The sequence below is a fragment of the Acinonyx jubatus genome, chromosome E2 (assembly GCF_027475565.1).
Source record: "Acinonyx jubatus isolate Ajub_Pintada_27869175 chromosome E2, VMU_Ajub_asm_v1.0, whole genome shotgun sequence".
NCBI lineage: Eukaryota > Metazoa > Chordata > Mammalia > Carnivora > Felidae > Acinonyx > Acinonyx jubatus.
This window is the reverse complement of record NC_069396.1, coordinates 44,685,664-44,710,381: the sequence shown is the minus strand read 5'-3', so window position 1 is coordinate 44,710,381 and position 24,718 is coordinate 44,685,664. Positions and strand designations below refer to the sequence as shown.

At 36.6% G+C, this 24,718-nt stretch overlaps 1 protein-coding gene across 7 annotated transcripts in view; it reads right to left on the bottom strand.

The window, feature by feature from the left end:
• The window catches only part of LOC106974722 (zinc finger protein 345), a 171,767-nt gene that overhangs the window by 29,742 nt on the left and 117,307 nt on the right, over nt 1-24,718 (bottom strand). For 2 of the 7 annotated variants that reach the window (XM_053210215.1, XM_053210214.1), the window contains exon 3: nt 574-7,908. The exons of 3 other annotated variants lie outside the window; for them this stretch is intronic. In XM_053210215.1, coding sequence (XP_053066190.1) covers nt 6,390-7,829 — 1,440 coding nt within the window. In that variant the 5' untranslated portion in view covers nt 7,830-7,908 and the 3' untranslated portion in view covers nt 574-6,389. Of the gene's footprint in view, nt 1-573; nt 7,909-9,467; nt 9,657-24,718 lie in introns of those variants that run through there. 2 more of the 7 variants (XM_053210216.1, XM_053210217.1) reach the window with 2 other exon arrangements.

Sequence of the window (24,718 nt, the reverse complement as noted above, 5' to 3'; positions counted from 1 at the left end):
TCCAATTTCATTTTTTTCCATGTGAATATCCAGTTTTCCCAACACCATTTAATGAAGAAACTATCTTTTCCCCCACTGAAGAATCTAGGCTCCCTTGTCAAATATCAGCTGACTATATATTCAAGGGTTTATTTCCGTGTTCTCAATTCTGTTCCATTGGACTGTTTTTATGCCAGTACCAACCAGTCTTAGGTACTATAGCTTTGTAGTATAGTTTGAAATTAGGCAGTATGATGCCTTTAGCATTGTTCTGCTTATTCAGGATTACCTGGGTTATTCATGGTCTTTTGTGCCTCCATACAAATTTTAGTATTGCTTTTCTATTTCTGTAAAAAATGCCAGTTGAATTTTGATAGAGATGGCATTGAATCCATAGATGGCTTTGGGTAGAATGAACATTTTAACAATAATTCTGATTCACAAACATGGGGTATCTCTTATTTCTGTCTTCAGTTACTTTAACCAAAGTCTTGTAGTTTTCACTACACAGATCTTTCACCTCATTGGCAAAATTTATTTCTACATATTTTATTATTTCTGATGCTATTATGAATAAGATTATTTTTTAATTTCTTTTTCAGATATTTTGTTGCCAGTGTATAGAAACACAACTCATTTCTGTATGTTGTTTTTGTACCCTGTAACTTTATTTTTTGATTCACTCTTACAGTTTTAAGGTGGAGTCCTTCAGATTTTCTACATGTAAATTCATATAATCTAAACAGACAATTCTACTTTCCTTCCAATTTGGATGCCTTATACTTATTTTCGCATATGATTGCATTGGCTAGAAATTCCACTAGTATGTTGAATAGGAGTAGTGAGAGTAGACATCTTGGTGTTATTCCTGAACTGGAAGAACTGTCACCTTTCACTGTCAAGTATGATGGTGGCTGAAGGTTTGTCATATTTGGCTTTTATTGTTTGAGGAATGCTCCTTTTATATAACCCAAATTTGCTGAGTGTTTTTATCATGAAAGGATGTTGTATTTTGCCAAATGCTTTTTTGCACCTGTTGAAACGATCATATGATTTTTATCTTTCATTCTATTAACGTGGTATATCACATTTATTGATTTCTATATGTTGAACTATCCTTGTATCCCAGGGGTAAATCTCACTTGATCGTGGTGTATGATTCCCTTAATGTCCTGTTGAAATCAGTTTGCTAATATTTTCTTGAGAATTTTTGCATTTATGTTCATCAGGATTATTGGCCTGTAATTTTTTTTTTTCTTGTGGTGTCTTCATCTGGTTTTGGCATCAGGGCAAGGCTAATCTTGTGAAATGAGTTTGGGAGTGTTCCTTCCTCTTCAATTTTTTGAAACAGTTTGAGAAAAATTGGCATTAATTCTTTAAATGTTTGATAAAATTCAGCAGTGAAGCTTTCAGTGCTGGGCTTTTCTTCATTGGAAATTTTTGATTACTGATTGAAGCACCTTACTAGTATAGTAGTTGGTCTAGATTTTTTTATTTCTTCATAATTCAGTCTTGATAGGTCATATGCTTCTAGGAATTTATCCACTTCTAGGTTATCCAATTTGTTAGCATATAAGTGTTTATAGTAGTTTTTTATGATCCTCTGTATTGCTGTGATATAACTTGGAATGTTTCCTCTTTCATTTCTGATTTTATTTGGGTCCTTTTACCTTTTTTCTTAGTCTAGCTGAATGTCAATTTTATCTTTTTGAAAAGATTTTAGCTTTGCTAATCTTTTCTATTGCTCTACTAGTCTCTATTTCATTAATTTCAGTTCTGATTTTTGTCACTTCCTTTTGCTAACTTTGGCCTTAGTTTGTTCTTTTTCTGGTTTCTTAACATTTAAAGTTGTTTATTTGAAATCTTTCATTTTTCCCACTATACGCATTTATGGCTATAAATTTCCCTCTGAGAACTGCTTTCACAACATTGCATTTGTATTTGTCTATTGAATCTCCATTTTCATTTGTTTGGAGATTTTTTTTTTTCTCTTTTTGATTTTTCCCTTGGCCCAGTGGTTATTCAGGAATGTGTTGCTTAGTTTCCACATATTTGTAAAATTTCCAGCTTTCCTCTTGTTCTTGATTTTTAGTTTCATACCATTGTGGTTGGAAAAGAAACTTGGTATGAGGTCAGTATAAATTTCCTAAGAATTGTTTTGTGACCTATCATATGACCTATCCTGGAGAATATTCCATGTGCACTTGAGAAGAATGTGTATTCTGCTGCTGCTGTTGAATGGAATGTTTTATATATGTCTGTTAGGTCCATTTGGTCTAATGTATGATTCAAGTCAAATGTTTCTATATTGATTTTGTCTGAATGATCTATCCATTACTTAAAGTGAAGTATTAAAGTCCCCTACTGTTCTTGTATTGCCTATTTCTCCCTTTAGATCTGTCAGTATTTGCTTAATATATTTAGGGCTCCAATAGTGGGTGCATAAACATTTATAATTGTATATCATCTTGATGAATTAACCAACTTATCATTATATAATGACCTTCTTTGTCTCATAATAGTTTTTGGCTTAAAGTCTATTTTGTCTTATGTAAGTGTGGGCTAACCCGGTAAGGCCAACCTCACTTTCTGTTGGTTTCTGCTTCCATGGAATATCTCTTCCATGTCTTCATTTTGAGCCTATGTACGACCTTAAAGCTGAAGTGCCTCTCTGTGAAGACAGCATGTAGTTGAATCTCATCCATCCAGACATTCTATCCGTTTTGATTGGTAAATTAAATTCATTTACATTCAGGGTAATTATTAATATGTAAAGACTTACTAATGCCATCTTATTACTATCTCTCTTGCTGTTTTATAGTTCCATTGTTCTTCCTCACCCCACCCCCTCCCTCTTACTGCCTACCTTTTCCACGGATGGTGATATGCTCTGATTCCCATCGCTTTATCTTTTGTGAATCTAATAGGTTTGTGCTTTGTGGTTATCACGAGACTTACATAAAACATCTTCTAGATAAAATAGTCCATTTTAAGCTGATGAATAGTAACTTTAATCCCATACAAAAGCTCTATTCTTTATTACCTTCTTTTATGTTTTTGATTTTACCATTTACCTTTTTTTTACTATTCTGAATTCATTAACAAATTACAGTTCTTTTTTTATATTCTTGTTTGTTTTATGGTGTCCCATACATCTTGTAGGCTTTTTTCACTCTCTTTCATTCCTTTTTTCTTGGTTCTCCTCTGACTGGGAGTCCCTACCCTTCATTTCTCTGATTTTATATTTGCTTGGTCTATCCTGTTGATATTCTCTATTGCATTTTTCATGTCATTCATTCTTCAGCTCCAGATTTGTTTGGTTTGTTTTTAGGATTTCTCTTTGTTGGATTTCTCATTTTATTCATGTATTATTTTCCTGACTTGCTGAGTTCTGTGTTTTATTGTAGCTCATTGAGTTTCTTTAAAACAGCTAATTTGAATTCTTTATCAGGCAAACCACATAATTGTGTCTTTGAATCGAGGATTATTGAGATCTTTTTGTGATGTCATGTTCATGGATTCCTCGTGTTTCTTGGAGTTTTGCATTGCTGTTTTCTCATTTGAAGTAGTCACCTCCTCCAATCGTTACTAGCTGCCTTCAGGTCGGAGATACTTTTTGTTGGTCCTGCTTATAACTAGGTCTTTCTCTGTCCTTGTAGGAATACATGTGCTCCATGCTTCCTGCCCCCTTGTGGCTTCTTTGTCTCCTCTCAAACTTACAACTGACCAGGCTGGCTGCTGGAAACCTCTTTTGTCTTTCTTAAGATAATACTATAGCTCAAGTTTGTGATTTCTCCCTTGCCACAGACTGGTTTGTTTTCTGCATGCTCTCGGTCTACCAAAACTGGCTCTTAGTACCATACTTGGGAGCTGAAGAATTGGGGGAGCTGTGGGTTTAACATTTGGGGCTTTAGGGGTGCCTGCAAGCCAGATGGAGGTTCCTTGGGCAAGGCTTTCCCAGTGGCTTGTGTTGAGCTTTCTGCTTGAGTCCTGAATGCAGCCAAGTAAGAACTGTGTTTATTTTTGCTGTTTTTTTATATTTTTTAAATGTTTATTTATTTTTGAGAGACAGAAGGCAAGTGGAGGAGGGGCAGAGAGAGAAGGAGATACACAATCTGAAGCAGGCTCCAGGCTCTGAGCTGCCAGCACAGAGCCTGACACGGGGCTTGAACTCATGAACCTTGAGATCATGACCTGAGCCAAAGTCAAACACTTAACCGACTCAGCTGCCCAGGCACCCTGAAACTGTATTTCTTTAATGCACTCTGATATTCTTATATCCTGATATCAGGTACTGCCTCAATACTATGGGTGCTGCAGCAGAGAAACAAGTTTCTTCAGCAGCATTCTATACAGGTGGGGAAGCTGGGCAATCACCCACTATTATCACTTGCAGAAGTCATTGCTGGTTAGTTCAGCAACATGGTGTGCTGCCTTGGGGAACAGGTAGCACTGGTGAAGTTCATCTTACACCCCCCACCCCCACCTTTTTTTTTTTTTTTTTTTTTGCTCTAACAGAGTGCTAGAATCTTTCCTCAGGAAATCTGAAGTTCTGCAAAGGCTCTCTCATCTGTGAGTGTCTGCTCAAATCAGCAGTCTCCAGATTTACCCTGAATGCAGCCAAGAGGGGCTGGGGCTGGTTCACAGACTTCTGCTGTTTCCCCAGTCTGTACCAAGGACTATCAGCTTATTACTTTATGGGGTGGGTGAGACTCCTCTCAGGTCCTTTAGCTTATGGTGTTGGATCTCACAACAACCACAGAGGCCCTTTTTCTTATAGGTGGATGCTGAATTTTAGTTATTAAACTTGGAGGCCAAATGAAGGCATGCATCTTATGCTGTCATTATGCTGAGGTCATTACTCAAAGTTCAAATTTCTATGAAGGAGCTACCCTCTTTATTTTTACCTCAGTATGAATTTTGCCTTCTCACACATTACAATCTCATATTTTTCTTTATCAAGATGAATTATCCCTGTTCTATAAGAAACAGATGTTAGTCAAAATTTTATTATATTCATTTACATGAATATCTTTTTTTTTCCCATTATGATGTCTTTGATGTTGAATAAGACAAGGATACTAGCTAAAAACTTTTCCCTAAAAAAACAAAATTGAAAGATAATAATAATGACGAAGGCTAATACTATGCAAGTTTTATTATGTGATAGGCACAGTTGTAGAATCCACATAACAAGCCTCTGAAGTAAACGAATTATGCCCACATTACCAAAAGCACATTATATATGCATATAAAATGACCTGGAAGAATAAGTCGGTTAACATTTAGGAAATAACTGGGTCAAGAATGTTGGCCAAAGGGAAGCAGAGCTTTATAATGTATAAATCTTTAAAAGTAGAAGAGATCCCACACATTTTCTCTGAAATGAATAAAAAACAAAGCAGACACATTCAAAAGGGGCCATCAAGATAACTCTTTATAATGGTAAAATTTTCAATATTTGACAAAATAGGGGTTTGATAAAGACAGGTGAATACTTTGAAGCCAATAAAAGAGTAACCAATATATTTACAACGAATATTAAAGGCTGGTTATAGTATAGCACAATCACACTTTCTGTCAAAAACAATGATATGTAGTTTTAAAGAGTTTGCTCCAAAAGTTTGACAAAGATTGTCTATGACTGGTATGATTACAGATAACTATCTATTTTGTTCATATCTACATTAATATAGAGAAAAATTATTTTGCAAAAAGAGAAGTATAAACTTTATAAAAGGAAAATAAAGCAATCTTCCAAAACAAAAGATACAGATCCACAAGATATTAAAGGATACTTAAAAGTAACAGTAACTTAACACGAACAAAATGGAACACAGATACAAACACAGATATCCAAATTTAGAAACAAAGACTGACCCGATATCCATGCTTTATATGTATAAAAATATAACTTACCATCAAACAGGCAATAAAAAATACAAAAATATAGTTATTAAATAAATGGCATTCAAATGAGAAACAGGAAGAAGGCTAAATTTAGACCCTCAATAAATAATTTAAAATAATTTTGAGATGGATTAGTAATTCTGTATAATGCACAAAAAATTAAGAACATAAAAAAAAACAAAGGTAGCAGGATTAGCCCCCAAGTGAATTTTTCAATGTTTAAAATAAAGGCAAAATACAATAAATGGTTTTTTAATTTTTAATATTCACAAGTATGAATTTTCCAAAAGTAACGAAAGAATGAATATAGACAGAGATCTTCAGAGTGGTTTTTCTTTTTCTGTATAAATTCTTTCAGACTAAGTGGTAAAGCATAAGTAAGGCATTTGTACCTTAATTACATTTGTAGTGACTCTCACTAGTATGAATTTTCTTTTCTGTCCTGTGTCCTTCCTTAACCACATAATTCTAACTTATAGAGTTTCCAATTCACAGATCTACTACTCACCAGTATGACATTTTTTATGTTGCTGAATCTCTGAACCTCTCCCAAAAGCCTTTCCACATTCCTTACATTCATAAAGTTTCTCACCAGTATGAATTTTCTGATGTTGAGTAAGGCTTGAGCCAGTACCAAAATTCTTCCCACATTTCTTACATTCATAAGGTTTTTCACCAGTGTGTATTCTCTGGTGCCGATTGAGAGCTGAACCACTACTGAAGGACTTTCCACATTCTTTACATTCATAGGGTTTTTCACCAGTGTGAATTAGCTGGTGTTGGATAAGTTTTGAGCCACTACCAAAGGCCTTGCCACATTCTTTACATTCATAAGGTTTCTCACCAGTATGAATTCTCTGATGTTGAGTAAGGTCTGAACCACTACTAAAGGCTTTCCCACATTCCTTACACTCATAGGGCTTCTCACCAGTGTGCATTCTTTGATGCTGAATAAGTTTTGAACCACTTCTAAAGGCCTTCTCACATTCCTTACACTCATAGGGTTTCTCACCAGTGTGAATTCTTTGATGTTGAGTGAGATCTGAGCCACTATTAAAAGCCTTCCCACATTCCTTACATACATAAGGCTTCTCACCAGTGTGAATTCTTTGATGTCGAGTAAGGGCTGATCCAAAACTAAAAGCCTTCCCACATTCATTACATATATACGGTTTTTCACCAGTATGAATTCTCTGATGCCGAGTAAGGGCTGAACCACTACTAAAGGCCATTCCACATGCTTTACATTCATAAGGTTTCTCACCAGTATGAATCCTTCGATGTTGAGTAAGGTTTGAACCACTGCCAAAGGCCTTTCCACAATCCTTACATTCATAAGGTTTCTCACCTGTGTGAATTCTGTGATGCCGAGTAAGGGCTGATTCAAAACTAAAGGACTTCCCACATTCCTTACACTCATAGGGCTTTTCACCACTGTGAATTATCTGATGTCGAATTAGGCCTGATCCAAAACTAAAGGCTTTCCCGCATTCTTTACATTCATATGGTTTCTCACCAGTATGAATTCTCTGATGATGGGTAAGGTTTGAGCCACTACCAAAGGCCTTTCCACATTCACTACATTCATAAGGTTTCTCACCAGTATGAATTCTTTGATGGTAAGCAAGGTTTGCACCACTACCAAAGGCCTTGCCACATTCTTTACATTCATAAGGTTTCTCACCAGTATGAATTCGCTGATGTCGAATAAGGACTGATACAAAACTAAAATCCTTCCCACATTCCTTACATTCAAGGAGTTTCTCATCAGTATGTATTCTCTGATGCTGGTTATTGAAAGTGGGCATGTCTTCAGAAGTAAATATCATTTGACTGAAATGTCCTTCCTGAGATTCCTGTTTTCTCTCAAACTGGCTTTTACATTCCCAATCACCTCTGAAACTTGAACACTCAATGCTGTTTTTTAAAAGTCTTTCCATTATCTCTCATCAGGATGATTCTACTCCATAAATATCCTTTTTCAGAATTAATTTCTTGGTCTCAACCTTGATTCACAGTCTGAAAGAAAATATAAAAGCAAACATTCACTTTTTTTGTGTTCTGGGAGAAAAAAAACTTTTATAATAGAAATGAAAAGACTTAACCGAAACTAATTTTCATAAAAAGTGAGTAGTTTATACAGTTCTCAAATATGATGGGGCAACTTGACAAACAGATAAGGAAAATAAAAAGAATGAGAAGTCACACTGGAAGGTAAAGAGATATTTAGGAAAATAGATTAGTCAGTTGTTCCTATAGTGATCTAAATAAAAAAAAAAACCTTCAAACATGGGACCTTGATTAATATAAAGATGTCTAGGCTCTACCCCAATTTTGTAAGAGAATAAATCTAGCGTCATATACATTTTAAAATGTGGGTAATTACCAATTAACCCATTTCTTAGGGTTGTTTGGAGCACTAACTACACCTAGAAAAAAATCTAGGATAAATAGGTAACAAACATAAATTGCATAGAATCTGAAGGAAATAAAAGAGAATGTTACTTCAGATACAGCAGTATCCTGATGAAAGATTAATGTGATAAATGAACAATGAAGAAGGAAGAATCTATTGTGGTTAGAATGTGGCTTATTTATGCCATTTGATAAAATCCATGTTTGTGTAGGAAGTCTATGAAGCTAAGCTTGGGAGAGCAAAAAAGGGGATACAGCAAAAGCTACTGTAATTGAGAATCTAGTTTTAAAATCTGAGAGAAAGGAATAGCAGATAGAGGTAATGTGGTACTATTGGCAGATTTCAAAGATGCAGATAAGTATTCTGAACCCCAGCTCCAATGATTATTGAATAATTCTGAAATCACACATAATGTATATATGTAGTTGTATAAAGTAACTGCACAGTGTTTAGTAGCTATTATTTTGTAAGACTTCTATGCCAGAAAAGAAACTAGGAAAATGAATGGATTTAAGATACCAATTAAGTCCCTAAGCAAATATGTCAAGCCCCAAAAGGTGAAAACATCTGAGCTCCATTCTCTTCCTATAACACTCATACAGCAATCTTGTTTGAGGTTGGCCTAAATATGTCTTGAAATTGTTCTTTCCCTCTCTACTGTCAATAGATGATCCAGGCCAAAATTATCTTTTATTTGGACACAAAAGTAGCATTTTATCTAGCTGTCCGCCTTGCTAGTTTTCCACCCCTAACAGCCAGAGTGATATTCAGCCTGGCACTTTCATGTTCAAAATGCTTCAGTGGTTCCCACCGTTCTTAGGAAAAGACCCACAGTCCTTAACTTGGTCTTAACAATTCCTTAACAACCTGCCTCCTGCATGCCTCTTCAACTTGCTACCTATTTCCTTTTAACAATAAACTACAGCTACATTGGTCTTCTCAGTTCTTCAAATGCACTAAACTTTAACCCACCCCACCCCTCCCCTCCCACCAAACACACATGCCATGATTTCATCTGCCCTAAATAACCATCCATACCACCGTCTCCACTGCCACCTCTTTTGGCCTTACAAGCTCCTGGCCATTGTTCAGGTCTCTGCTAAGTGGCATATCCTAATAAAAATCTTTTCTGAATATTCAATCTTAACTATGCACGTCTCACCATTATCTCACGAAGCACTTTGTTTTCTTCCATTCTTTGTGTTTTGTTTGGTAATGGGTGATTACACATTTGTCTCCTACAATTGCAAATTTCATATTTGAATGTTTGCTTAATGTCCGTCTGCTACAGTAGAGCCAAACTTCAGGAAGGAAGGATAACCAATGTCTGTTACTTTAATCAACTTGAACCCTGGCACATACAAAAAGAGCAAAGTACATTTAGTGAATGCCTAATGTAGTAAGTTAGTTTCAAAATTCAAAATAAGTTAGTTTGAAAATAAACTTCTAAAAACAAGATTTCTCTAGAAAGAGAATACACTTTTCTCTCAAAGAGAACAAGTGGATCGCATGCAGTTTTTCCTGCCCTTTTAACAGACTCACTGAAATGAATGAAATGGATTTTTTTTAAAAAGGACCAAACCCACAAGGTCAAAGACAAGTAAAGAGGAGGTAGCAACAACAAAAACTTTTGAAGTGGGAAAGCATGAAGACAAATTAAGACTAGCTTAACAAACCAAAAAATGATAAAACCTAACCCAAAAAATAAGGAAAAGGATGATTTATCCTGCAAAAGGCTAGGATCCTCAGTAAATTCTAAAACTAGAAAGTGAATGGTTGTTGAGAAAAAGAGTATTTACTGGTTTCACAATATCACTCTACAGATTATTTACTAATTATAAAGGGAAAAATATACCTTTGTACTGGGAAGATTTAGTATTCACCACTTCTAACCTTCAGTTATAAAATCTGGCTATCACCAATAGTGCAACAAACTGACATTATTATGTGCCTCACCAATGTAATGCAATAAAACGTACACTGTCTTATCACCTACACAGCATGCTTGCCAAATCTAAAGGAGATTGCCATCTCTAAAGGAGAAAGCCATCAGAGAAATGGAGGTTGTTGAGACAATCTATAAGAAAACTGTCCTGAATTCTTTAAAATACTCAGTGTCCTATTAAAACAAAACAAAACAAAAAAAATGAGAGCCTGTTCTAGATTAAAGAGACTAAAGCATTGAAGAGGGCGTCTTTTGGGATGAGCACTGGGTGTTGTATGGAAACTAATTTGACAATAAATTTCATATAATAAAAAAAAAATTTTTTTTAATGTGAAAAAAAGAGACTAAAGAGACTCAACAACAAAAATAATGCATGAATCTTGATTGGATTGCAAACAAGCAACCAAATAAATGAACAAAAAAACAAAATTACATCAGCTAAAAAAACAAAAAACACTTTGGGGAACCCCTGGAAATAATTGAACATGAAATGTTTGAGGTGATATTAATGAGTTAATGTAAATTTTCATAGATTTGTTATGTCATTGTTATTGTTTGGAAAATGTCCTTATACTTAGAAGATACATACTAAAAGCATTAAGGGTAAAGTGTCCAGATGTCCCCAACCTGTATTCAAATGATTCAGGGGGAAAAAAGTGTGTGCGTGTGTGTGTGTGTGTGTGTGTTGTGTGTTTAGAAAGACAAAGCAAATGTGGCAAAATGATAACAATTGGTGATTTTAGGTGATGACTACATAGGGTACACTAAAATATTCTTCCTTTTAAAAAATATTTGTTTAATGTTTATTTTTGAGAGACAGAGAGAAAAAGAGCGAGCAGGGGAGGGGCAGAGAGAGAGGAAGACAGAATCTGAAGCAGGCTCCAGACTCTGAGCTATCAGCACAGAGCCTGACAAGGGGCTGGAACTCCTGATAGTGAGATCATGACCTGAGCCGAAGTTGGACGCTTAACTGACTGAGCCACCCAGGCGCCCCTGAAATATTCTTTCAAGTTTGCTGTATATTAGAAATTTTTCAAAGAAAACAGAAATTACAGATTGTTTTAGAAAATAGCATTTAAGAAAATTTCCAGACCTGAAGGACATGAATCTCCACATTTAATGGACTTACTTGATACCTAGCATAAAAAATAAAAATGATTCACACTAAGATATGTTTTACATTAGGTTTCAGGACACTAGGAACAAAGAAAAGAACTTAAAAGGCTCCAAAGAGTAAAAACAGGGCATCAATAAAAGAGCAGAAATCAAAATGGCTTTGAAGTTCTCAACAATATTCTATTTTTTTAAAAAAAAATTTTTTTTAACGTTTATTTATTTTTGAGACAGAGACAGAGCATGAACGGGGGAGGGGCAGAGAGAGAGGGAGACACAGAATCGGAAGCAGGCTCCAGGCTCTGAGCCATCAGCCCAGAGCCCGACGCGAGGCTCGAACTCATGGACCGTGAGATCGTGACCTGAGCTGAAGTCGGACGCACAACCGACTGAGCCACCCAGGCGCCCTTCAACAATATTCTAAACCAGAAGTCATAACCTTAAAATTCTAAAGAAAAATATTTCAAGTAGAATTCATGTCCTGTGAAAGAACAAATATACTGGTTGAAAAGCCCTTTTCAGATATACTAGAATTCACAAGTTTAACACATTTATCCATTTTTACATGCCACCTACATAAAAAAAACAATTTTGATAATTTCATGTTTTCTTAGAGTAAACCAAGAAACAGGAAGGCATGAAATCCAAGAAATAAAAACTGAACAAAGAAGAGGGGAACAGAATTCAAAAAGTAGGCAAAATGTAGAATAGTGGGCAGAGAAGAACAAAGGATTGTAGGAGGGCTGTCTAAACACAGGAAATGCCAAATTTCCCAAAAATTTATTTTCTAAAAGACTGAGTATGAATTAGTGATAGTTAAATGGACAACCACATACAACAAAACAGGCAACATTACATAGCAAATAAAGTTGTACAGCAAAGTAAACATGACTCATACCTCAGTTATGAATAAATTCATGATAAAGAGTAATGAGCTTTAGAATGAGAGAAGATATTTATTTACATTTATTTCCTTTTGAGAGACAGAGCACAAGCGGGGGAGGGGCAGAGAGAGAATGAGACACAGAATCTGAAGCAGGTTCCAGGCTTTGAGCTGTCAGCACAGAGCTCAACGTGGGGCTTGAACTCACAAACCATGAGATCATGACCTGAACCAAAGTCAGACACTTAACCAACTAAGCCACCAAGGTGCCCGGAGAGAAGATATTTATAAAATATTTTTTTATCAAAAACCTAGTATCCAGAATATAAAGATCTTTTTCAAATCATTAATTAAGTTAAGCTAAAAGATCCAAGAGAAAAGGAACCACTAATAAATAAGAAGATATCTGTTATCTAATAAAGAATTAGTCTTGTATTTGTCCCAGGTTTCTAGATCATAGTTTCTAAAACTCTTGGAATTTCCTAAGTGATATAAGTGTCTTTCATATTGGATCACACTTGAGTTTATGCTAATGAGGTAACTCATGTTGTGCCTGTATAGGTAGCTTCAGCATTGGAGGCGGTCATCAGAAAGACTGAGCCAGCCCAACCTCTGGGAGAGCAGAGTGAAGCTAGAGACAGAGATCAATTATACAGGCAGTAATTAAGCATTCATGTCACAGTGGAACCCCAATAAAAAGCCTGGACACTGAAGCTCAATATAACTTTCTGGCAGATAAACACATTGATGAACCAGAAAGGTAATGTACCCTAATTCCACAAGGAAATTCTACAGAAACCATAGTTGGGTTCCTTCCAGATTTTGCTTATGTATCTCTTCATTTGGCTATTCCTGATTTGTATCCTTATGGTTTATAATAAAACTTTAATTCTGAGAATAGTGCTTTTCTGAATTCCAAGAGTCATTCTAGTAAATTATTAAACCTGGCAGCGAGGGTGGTCACGGGAACCCCTTCTCCATAACAAGATTTGTAGCCAGTGGGTCTAAAGTAGGGAGAGGTAAACATTTAGCTAAAACCTGTGGAGTCTGACACCAACTCAGGGTGGTTAGTGACAATTCAACTGCAGTTCACCAGTTGGGGTTAAAAACAGAATAACATCCCATGTGCACAGACTGGAAAACTTAGGAGTGTTAAAAGATAGCAAAACTCCTCAAAGCAATCTGCAGATTCAATGCAACCTCTATCAAAATTTCAATGGCCTTTCTGGAGAAATGAAAAGCCAATCTTCAAATTCATATGGAATGGGCCCGGAATAGCCAAACAAAATTGCAAAAGAAAAACAGAGTATGAAGATCTACCTCCCAGTTTCAAAACTTACAAACAAAAAGCTACAGTAACCAAAACACTGCACACTGACACAAGGATAGATCTATGGACCAATTGGATAGAACTGAGAATCCAGAAATAAACCTAAACTTCTATGACCAATTGCCTTTCAACAAGGATGATGAGTCCATTCAATGGGGAAAAGAAAAATATCTTTAACAAATGGTGCTAGGACAACTGGATAAATATATGCAAAAGAATGAAATCAGATCCTCTATCTCAATTCACATAAAAAATTAACTCATGAAAATGGACCTACTTCTTTACACTACACACAAAAATGAAATCAAAATTAATTAAGGACCTAAATGTGAGAACTGAAACCATAAAAATCCTAGAAGAGAGCACAGGCAGTAATTTCTCTGACATCAGCCATAGCAACATTTTTCATAATGTCTCCTGAGACAAGGAAAATCAAAGCAAAAACAAACTATTGGGACTACATCAAAATAAACAGCTTCTGCACAGCAAAGGAAACAACCAATAGAAATAAAAGACAACCAAAACCTTAGAGGAGAAAGCAGGAAAAGACCTCTCTGACCTCAGCCGTAGCAATCTCTTACTCGACACATCCCCAAAGGCAAGGGAATTAAAAGCAAAAGTGAATTACTGGGACCTTATGAAGATAAAAAGCTTCTGCACAGCAAAGGAAACAACCAACAAAACTAAAAGGCAACCAATGGAATGGGAAAAGATATTTGCAAATGACATATCGGACAAAGGGCTAGTATCCAAAATCTATAAAGAGCTCACCATACTCCACACCCGAAGAACAAATAACCCAGTGAAGAAATGGGCAGAAAACATGAATAGACACTTCTCTAAAGAAGACATCCGGATGGCCAACAGGCACATGAAAAGATGTTCAACGTCGCTCCTTATCAGGGAAATACAAATCAAAACCACACTCAGATATCACCTCACGCCAGTCAGAGTGGCCAAAATGAACAAATCAGGAGACTATAGATGTTGGAGAGGATGTGGAGAAACGGGAACCCTCTTGCACTGTTGGTGGGAATGCAAATTGGTGCAGCCACTCTGGAAAGCAGTGTGGAGGTTACTCAGAAAATTAAAAATAGACCTACCCTATGACCCAGCAATAGCACTGCTAGCAATTTATCCAAGGGATACAGGAGTACTGATGCATAGGGGCACTTGTACCCCAATGTCTATAGCAACACTCTCAACAATAGCCAAATTATGGAAAGAGCCTAAATGTCCATCAACTGATGAATGGATAAAGAAATTGTGGTTTATATACACAATGGAATACTATGTGGCAATGAGAAAAAATGAAATATGGCCTTTTGTAGCAACGTGGATGGAACTGGAGAGTGTGATGCTAAGTGAAATAAGCCATATAGAGAAAGACAGATACCATATGGTTTCACTCTTATGTGGATCCTGAGAAACTTAACAGAAACCCATGGGGGAGGGGAAGAAAAAAAAAAAAAAGAGGTTAGAGTGGGAGAGAGCCAAAGCATAAGAGACTGTTAAAAACTGAGAACAAACTGAGGGTTGATGGGGGGTGGGAGGGAGGGGAGGGTGGGTGATGGGTATTGAGGAGGGCACCTTTTGGGATGAGCACTGGGTGTTGTATGGAAACCAATTTGACAATAAATTTCATATATTAAAAATAAATAAATAAAAGACAACCTACTGAATGGGAGAAGATATTTTCAAATGACATATCCAATAAAGGACTAGTACCCAAAATATATAAAGAACTTTTACAACTCAACACCCAAAAGACAAATAACCCAATTTAAAAAACAGGCAGAACCCATGAAGAGACATTTCTCCAAAGAAGACTTACAGATGGCCAACAGATGCTCAACATCACTCATCAGCAGGGAAAAGTAAAAAAAAAAAAAAAAAAAAGTAAAAACCACAACAAGATATCACTCCACACTTGCTAGAATGGCTAAAATCAACAACAAAGAAACAAAAAGTGTTGACGAGGATGTGGAGAAAAAGGAACCCTTGTGCACTGTTTGCAGGAAAACAAATTGGTGCAGACACTGTGAAAAACAGTATGGAGACTCCCCCAAAATTAAAAATACAATGATCCAGTAATTCCGCTAGTGGGTATTTACCCAAAGAATATGAAAACACTAATATGAAAAGATATATGCACCCCTATGTTTAATGCAGCATTATTTATAATAGCCAAATTATGAAAGCAAGTCAAATGTCCACCAATAGGTGAATGTACAAAGAAAATGTGGTGGGATATCTGGGTGGCTCAATCGGTTAAGTGTCCAACTCTTGATTTTAGCTCAGGTCATGATCTCACAGTTCATGAGTTCGAGCCCCAAGTTGGGCTCCGTGCAGACCATGCAGAGCCTGCTTGGGATTCTCTCTCTCTCTGCCCCTCCTCTACTCACGCTCTTTCTCTCTCCCAGAAATAAGTAAATAAACTTATAAAAAGTTTATTTATATGTATATATACATATATTTATATGTATTTTATATGTATATATACATATTTATATTTAGTTAGTTTATTTATATGTATATGTGTACTTATGTGGTACATATATATACAATGGAATATTACTCAGCTATAAAAAATCTTGCCATTTGCAACAACATGGATGGATATAGAGGATGTAACACTAAGTGAGTTAGTCAAAGATAAATACCATATGATTTCACTCATGTGTAATTTAAGAAGCAAAACAAAGAAAGAAAAAAGAGACAAACAAAAAACCAGACTCTTTTTTAAAAATTATTTTTAAGAGAGAGAGAACACAAGCAGGGGAGGGGAAGAAAGAGAGAGAGGGAGACACAGAATCTGAAGCAGGCTCTAGGGAAGAGGCAGAGAGAGAGAGGGAGACCAGAATCTGAAGCAGGCTCCAGGCTATGAGTTGTCAGCACAGAGCCCACTGTGGGGCTCAAACTCACAGACCATGAGATAATAACCTGAACCAAAATCGGATGCTTAACTGACTGAGCCATCCAGGTGCCCTTGGGTTATTATTTTTAAGATATATTTTTTGGTCAAATATTGTGGAGTGCTTCTGTGAGGGTGGTTTCAAATGAGTTCAACATTTAAATAAGTAAACTGACTTGTGAGTAAATGACTGAATATAGCAGATCGCCCTTCTTAATGTGTGTGTGGGCCTCATATAATCAATTGAAGGCCTGAATAAAACAAAAGTCTGGGTGAATAAAGGGAATTTCTCCTGCGTGACTGCTTTCTAGTTGGGCCATACATTTTCTTCCTGCATTTAGAATCAAACTGAAACATTAGCTCTTCCCAGATCTCAAGTTTGCTGGCCTTTGGACTGGAACGACACCATCAGCTCATCTGGTTCTCTAGCTTGTGGACTGTACATCTTGGGGCTTACTGTTCTCCATTATTGCATTAAAATGATTCCTTATTATAGCTTTATGAATTTCCTATTGGTTCTGATTCCCCAGAGATTCTAATCTTCCTCCCCTTCATCTATCTATCTATCTATCTATCTATCTATCTATCTATCTATCCATCTATCCATCTATCTATAAACACATGTGTGTGTGTGTGTGTGTTCTTTAAGTAAGAATCATTGTACATGTACAGCACTATCTAGAGAGACTAACCTTTTTTGGCTTTTCTTAGTACAACTGAAAAGAAGAGTTTGAGAACATTCAAGAAAATTCTTTTCCCTAAGTGAGAATAAACTTCCACTTTTTCCATGATATCATTGGCTAATTTTATGTTTTTATATCTTCCCTGTAGACTTAACTCCAAACTATTTTGGTTAAGAACATTAGCTCTGAAGTCTGACAAATCCAGCTTTCAATCCAGGTCCTAAAATCCAATTCCTAACACTTACGTCCTTGGGTAAATTATTTACCCCACTAAAACTCTATTTTCTCATCTTAGAATATTGGCAAGAAATTATCAGTTTCTAAGGTATTATATACAGACCCTTATACACAATAAAGCTCAAGAAATGGTTATTTTAATTTTTCAATCATCCTTATCTTATGCTATGTGGTTATTTTGTGTAAGTCCACAAAATCATAATAAAGAGTGTTCCATTAGACAGTCTATTCAGTGTATTGTCAGATCACCTATTACTTTTTTGCTTTTGATTCTCTATTATAATTGTATTGGAATTTCATTTTAAATTTTATTGTTTTTAAGATACAACTTTAAAAAATGATTTAATATATACATAAGTGGCAATATATGACAAGCATACCAATGTACTGAGGAAGGGAGTGCTACATTCTTGTTTTATGTTCAAAATCTACATATGATTTGAGGGGTGCCCAGGTGGATCAGTTGGTTAAGTGTCTGACTCTTGGTTTCGGCTCAGGTCATGAGCTCATGGTTCGCAAGATCAAGCCCTGCTGTCAATGCAGAGCCTGCTTGGGATTCTCTCTCTCCCTCTCTCTGTCCCTCCCTCACTGGTTCTCCCTCTCTCTCTCTCTCAAAATAAATAAACATTTAAAATCTACACATGATTTGAGTAATAGGCACACAAAGTCATCTGTAGGTAAGTCATCTTTCTTGGATGTCTCTAAACTCCTCTTTTCAACAGCACCAACAAGAGCTAAAAGAGGTTAATCTCTATAAATAGTGATGTATCCCTAGAGTTAAAAATACATTGCTTGAAGTTGTAATGGGTCATCACTGTTGGCTTCTGTCCCAGAGACCTAGATCTATGTAACTCTTTTTAAGTTTATTTACTTATTTAAGTAATCTCTACAGTCAACATGGGGCTTGAACTCACAACCCCAAGATCAAGAGTCATCTGCTGGCCAGCTGAGCCAGCCAGGCACTCCTAGATCTATATAATTCTTAGAAAGAGTTATACCAATGATGTTCATTTCTTCAGACTGTAAGGCTCTTAAATGTCTTATCCTTCCCAAAAATCCCATCTGATCATACAAGAATCAGTGAACAGAGATTGATCTAACTTTAAATTAGCATCATATCATGATGTACTTAATCTTATTTTTTTTAGCTTTATTTTTCTTTGATCTTTCCTTTTCAGAGAAAAGCACAACCAACATAACCCAGTCTATTTCTACAATATATACTAAAGAGTCATCCTTTATTTGAAAAGAAAAAAAAGGGCAAGGTGAGTATTTAGAAAATTGTTAGAGCTTACGCTACTTTCCTTTGTATTTTCGCAAGAAAAAGTCATGTTATATATAAAGGACACCCTTCATGGACATATTTCATGGTTTCCTGGACACAGCACTGTGTCACTGAAGGTGCTAACGGGCAATATAGTGTTCCATACATCAATTTACCTTCTCATCTCTTGGGAGACCTGGGGAGGGGATACACTTTACTAAATTCAAACCTAGAATATATTTTATACATGCCTGAATGTACAAAATTTTAAATTTTAAAAAAGAAACTGTACTTTCTCCAATTTACCTGATAAAACTAATATAGCCATGATGCCAAATAAGAAAATGCCTATATGTAAAAGAATAATTTCAGGCTGATCTAACTTATGAACATATTTACAAAAATTGAAAACAAAATTCTAGCAAACCAGATACAACAAAAAAAGATTATAACTAAGTTTATTTTAGTCAAAGAAGATAAGATTCCTCCAACATTAGAAAATATGTTAATTTAGGGACACCTGGGTGGCTCAGTCAGTTGAGTGCCCGACTCAGGTCATGATCTCACAGTTCATGAGATTAAGCCCTGAGTCCTGCTCTGCACAGACAGTGCAGAGCATGCTTAGGATTCTTTCTCTCCCTCTCTCTCTGCCCCTCCCCACACACTAGCACTCACTCTCAAAAAAATTAACATAAAAAAAGAAAATATATTGGGGTGCCTGGGTGGCTCAGTAGGTTAAGCATCAGACTTTGGCTCAGGTCATGATCTCATGGTTCCTGAGTTCGAGACCCACGTCAGGCTCTATGCTGACAGCCCAGAGCCTGAAGCCTTCAGAGTCTGTGTCTCCCTCTCAGTCTCTGCCACTCCCCTGCTCACACTCTGTCTCTCTCTCTCTCAAAAATAAACATTAGAGAAGACTTAAAAAATAAAATATGTTAATATAATTAACTACATTAACAGATTAAAAAGAAAAGGCACAATTTAATAGGCAGAAAATAATTCAATGAAATTCAACATCCAATTATTAAAAAGAAAAAAACCTTAAAAGCCTGTGAGTAGAAGGAAATTTCCTTATACAGATGAATGGTACCTATAAAATATAGGAAAGAATATACCAAATGATGAAATAGTAAGTGCAAGTCCTTAAAATTTGTAGCAAGTAAAATATATAAAGCATTGGAAAACAAGAAATGAAACTGACGTTTGCAGATCTTATGACTGCCTATAAGGAAACAATGCAAAAGATTCTCTAACAGACGTTATATTTAGAAAGAGATTTTGCAGAAGTCTCAGAAATAAACCAGAAAACAAAGGCCAACTTCATCTCTACAAACCAGCAACAAAATTAGAAAAATACAGTTTATTTAGGGCATCTGACTGGTTCAGTCAGCAGGGCGTGTGACTCTTGATCTTAGAGTCATAAATTGAAGCCCCATGTTGGGTGTAGAGAAGAAAGAAAGGAAAGAAAGGAAAGAAAGAAAGAAAGAAAGAAAGAAAGAAAGAAAGAAAGAAAGAAAGAAAGAAAGAAAGAAAGAAGAAAAAAGAAAAAATACATTTTATTTATAAATAGCATCAAACAAAATACTGAGAAATGTATAATATACGGACAGAATTATAAAAGTGGACTGAGATATTAAACAATACCTAAATATACAGAATGTCATTTCTTATTAAAAGGAAGCATCAATTTTATAAAACCACCAATTCTCCTAAGTAATCTATGTATTTAATGCAATTGTAACCAAAATCACAAGTTTTTCATAGACCTTTACAAGATGATTTTCTAACCTATATACAGAAGACTAAGGGGCATTCCTTAAAAATGAGTTGGAAGGACTTGCTCTATCAGATATCAAGATTTACTATCATACAATACTGACTGTGGCATTGGCACAGAGAATAAAATAGAGAACTATGTCACAGAAGACTGAGCCAAGAATACACTCATACACAGAAACTTATGAACCTGGCACGACAACAGTGAACAAAAGATGGATTCTCCAAAAAAAGCTGTTAAAAAAAATCAGATATCCATATACAAAGGGATAATATCTCTATCTCACACCATACATAAGTTAAAATTAACTTTAAATTTTTTTAATGTTTATTTATTCTTGAGACAGAGCATGAGTGGGGGAGAGGCAGACACAGAATCCTTAGCAGGCTCCAGGCTCTGACCTGTCAGCACAGAGCCCAATGCGGGGCTCAAACCCACAAACTGTGAGATAATGACCTAGCCTGAAGTCGAACGCTTAACTGACTGAGCCACCCAGGTGCCCCTAACTTTAAAACTCTTTAAAGACTATATGCTAGTTATCAACTTATTGCCTCTCAGATCCCCAATTCATCCTTTACTGCCTACTTTGTAAATGCAGACAGATCAGGTCTATTTGAATATTTTCCTTTGTCAGCACAATGTTAAGCTTTGTCAGTAAAAGATGTTTGTTTTTAATTTTTATTTTTGAGAGAGAGAGAGGCAGAGAGAGAGGAGAGGCAGAGACAGAGGGAGACACAGAATCCTTAGTAGGCTCCAGGCTCTGAGCTGTCAGCACAGAGCCCAATACGGGGCTCGAACCCACAAACCGTAAGATCATGACCTAAGCCAAAGTCAGATATTTAACTGACTGTGCCACCCAGGCGCCCCAAAGAAAAAGATGTTAGAAAGACACTGCAGGTAGACTATTCCCTCTAGATTCTGGCGTGCTTGCCTGTCAGGCTTGTCCAGTGCCCTCGTGCAGCACATGAAGCTGCCCACGTGCCCAGCTCCTGCAAGTTGGATGGCTTTACCTGGTTCCCTCAGTGTAAGCAACTACTCTAGCTCCCAGCTCTTAAAGCACAAGGTGGCCAATAACATCCATTAGCCAGCAGTTTTCTTTGGCAGTTTTGTAGCACATGCTCCTGGTAAGACTTCACACCCTACCCTAGAGGGCAGATTTCCAGCAAATTCCAGAGGAGGTACTTCCAACAAGTGCTGCTAGTGCAGCATCAAGGCAGGGATAGGACCTTAGAGAGGCAAACGAGGTATGTAGAACACAAAATTGAAGCAAACACTCACTCAGGTGCCAACCCTGCACTTCTATGACCCTGAGAACGAGTACCCCCTTACGAATGAGGCAACTAGGGTGCCAAATTTGAGGCACTCCTACTCAGGGTCATGAAAGTGTAGAGCTGATACCTGAGAGTGACTGCTTCCTTAACTTTTGCACCCTGATACCTTAGTGGCCTCACCTTAGTCCCAACCCTATACCACTGTGACTACTCTGTCATTTAGTGAACCACAACTGTGCCCTCTCCAACAAGGTCTGGATTTCAGCCCTGGGCTTCCTTGGGAACTCCATTTCAACCATTAAAGTGATGGCAGCTTTTTATATATGCTATTCATATGGTCTTTAGTGCTCTCTTTACAGATTACTAGACAATCCTATGTTACTCCAGTCTCATTAGTTAATAATTCTTCATATTGAACTTCCCCAGTTCAAATTATTATGTGTTTCCTGTCTCTTGATGGGATCCTGACAGCAACAGAATTGGTACCTAAAGTGGTCCCAGGAGACAGGCCTGTAAAGATGGGATTTGGGGATTAGTTAGGTCATGCCTTTCAGCCATTCCTTACATCTTTGTTGCACTGAACTATTCTATCCTTTTCCAAATGTTTACTAATCCTTTGGGCTTGACTACAGATAAAGCTCCTTGTGGATAGCATTTGGGATGCTAAAAATCCATGGCATGCAGTGGGATCACAATTAATCAAGCTGTGGTTGATCGTGATAAAATGCCGACTAAAGCATATATCTTGGGAGCCATATATCTTGACCTTTATTGTAGTAATGATGACTTATAAGGGCTGTGGTGTGAAATGTGAATTCATGTGAGTTCATTCCAGTGCTTACAAAGAGAAATTGACAAGATTGGGTCTGTTAACTCTGAGTTCAAGTCACAGTCTTGAGAACCAGAGCACGTCCATGCAAATCCAAAGAGTCTCCATTTCTTGAAGTCACAGGGCTGATATTGCTGAAAATCAAACATAAAATTGTGCAGGCTGCTGACTTATGATAATAGTTGAATTCAGTCTTGCCATATTTTTCATGTAAAAGTTAGAGGACTAATTGGTAAAAAATTTGATCCTTAGGGGCTCCGGGGTGGCTCAGCCAGTTAAGCGTCCAACCTCGGCTCAGGTCATGATCTCACTGTCCACAGTCTGTGGGTTCGAGCCCCACATCAGGCTCTGTGCTGACAGCTCAGAGCCTGGAGCCTCCTTTGGATTCTGTGTCTCCCTCTATCTGCCTCTCCCCTGCTCGTGCTCTCTCTCTCTCTCTCTCTCTCAAAAATAAATAAACATTAAAAAAAATTGTTGCTTAAATATGGAATGGGGACATCTAGTTGGGACCCAGATGAAACTGACAATCTTGAGCCCCTCCACCAAGTCTTTTGGGTACTCTCTTAACAGTGGAAGTAACTTGCAATCCAGTGTCTGGGAAAGTAGCTTTCTTCTGATTGAAAATCCTATGATAGCATCACCTGGAGCAGTAACTTAAAAGGTCATGCTCATTCTCCTCAAGATACAACAGAACCATTCTGTTGCCATTAGACCTATAACAAGGGTCCAACCTCAACATGTTCCAGGGAGACAGATTTATGCTATGAGCCAGGAGGAAATAACATACTATTAGTTTGCTAGGGCTTCCATACCAAAATACCACAGACTGGGTGGTATAAACAACAGAAATTTATTTGCTCACAATTCTGAAGATTAGAAATCCAAGCACAAGGTGTTGGAGAGTTTGGCTTCTTTTGAAGCGTCTCTCCCTGGTTTGCAAATAACCACCTTCTCACTGTCCTCACATGGTCTTTCCTCTGTACATGAGCATCCCCCATGTCTCCTTTTGTGTCTAAATTTCCCCTCATAAAAGGGTATCAGTCAGGTTGGTTTAGAGTCCCCCCTAACAGCCTCATTTTAACTTAATTATCTCTCTAAAAGACCTATCTCCAAATACAGTCACATTATAAGGTACTGGGAGTTAGTGCTTCTACATATGAATTTTGGAGGGACACAATTCAGTGCATAATATTCACTAAAACAAGGGTTCTGGGAGCAGAGTGACATGTTCCAGCTGTACCTTTTTGTATAGTTTTAACTTTTGGAACCATGTTAATGCTTTACCAATTCCTATAATCAAATCAGTCAGAATGAACCGATAATTTTTGAAAAGTCAAACACATACAAACAGGAACAAATAAATCTAAATGTATTTCAAATGAATAATACAACCGCACTGAAGGAGGGAATAAAAAATGAACCCAAGTAAATTTGAACACAGTATTTTAACTATTATCCTTACTCTAAACAAAGAGAACTATAAACAAATACTGAACAACACTTAGTATTTGATATTTGTTATTGTATAGGTTAGGAGTTCCAAAACTATTTTTGTATATTCTAGAATTGAACAAATTAGTAAATATAATGAGCATGTGAGAGTCAGGTTTTTAATTATTGGAGAAGGAAGATACAAATGTGAAACAGGATAAAACTAGAATGAATACTATAGTCCTAGCAACCAGATCTTGGTTTCTACACATTCTTTACTGCAAGGAACCAGGCTCTTTAGAGAAATGGTTCAATTCTGGCTGGAGCTAAGAGACTATCTGGATACGAGCCTATTGCAACTTGTTGTACCAGAAAGTAAGGAAAGTCTCAAAGAATCATATAGAAAGTTAAAAGGATGCAGAAGTCACCCTGAATAGGCTACTGGTGGCCAAATCCAGAACAATTAGAGTATCAGACTAAATAGTAAAAGATTATACCTCATTGAGCAAAATAAAAATATATGAATTTATACTGACATAACAAATGAATAAGTAAGTAGTGAAGAAGGGACCACTCTTCTTTATGATAAAATGCCAATTAATTAATATAGACAAAATGATGGAAGTAAAAAAACCAAAAACCAAAACAAAACAAATAAAACAAAAAAAATCTTGAAAGCATCATAGTAATAATGGATCCAGAAAGTAATACCAATGGATGCTAGAAGTAGTATGTG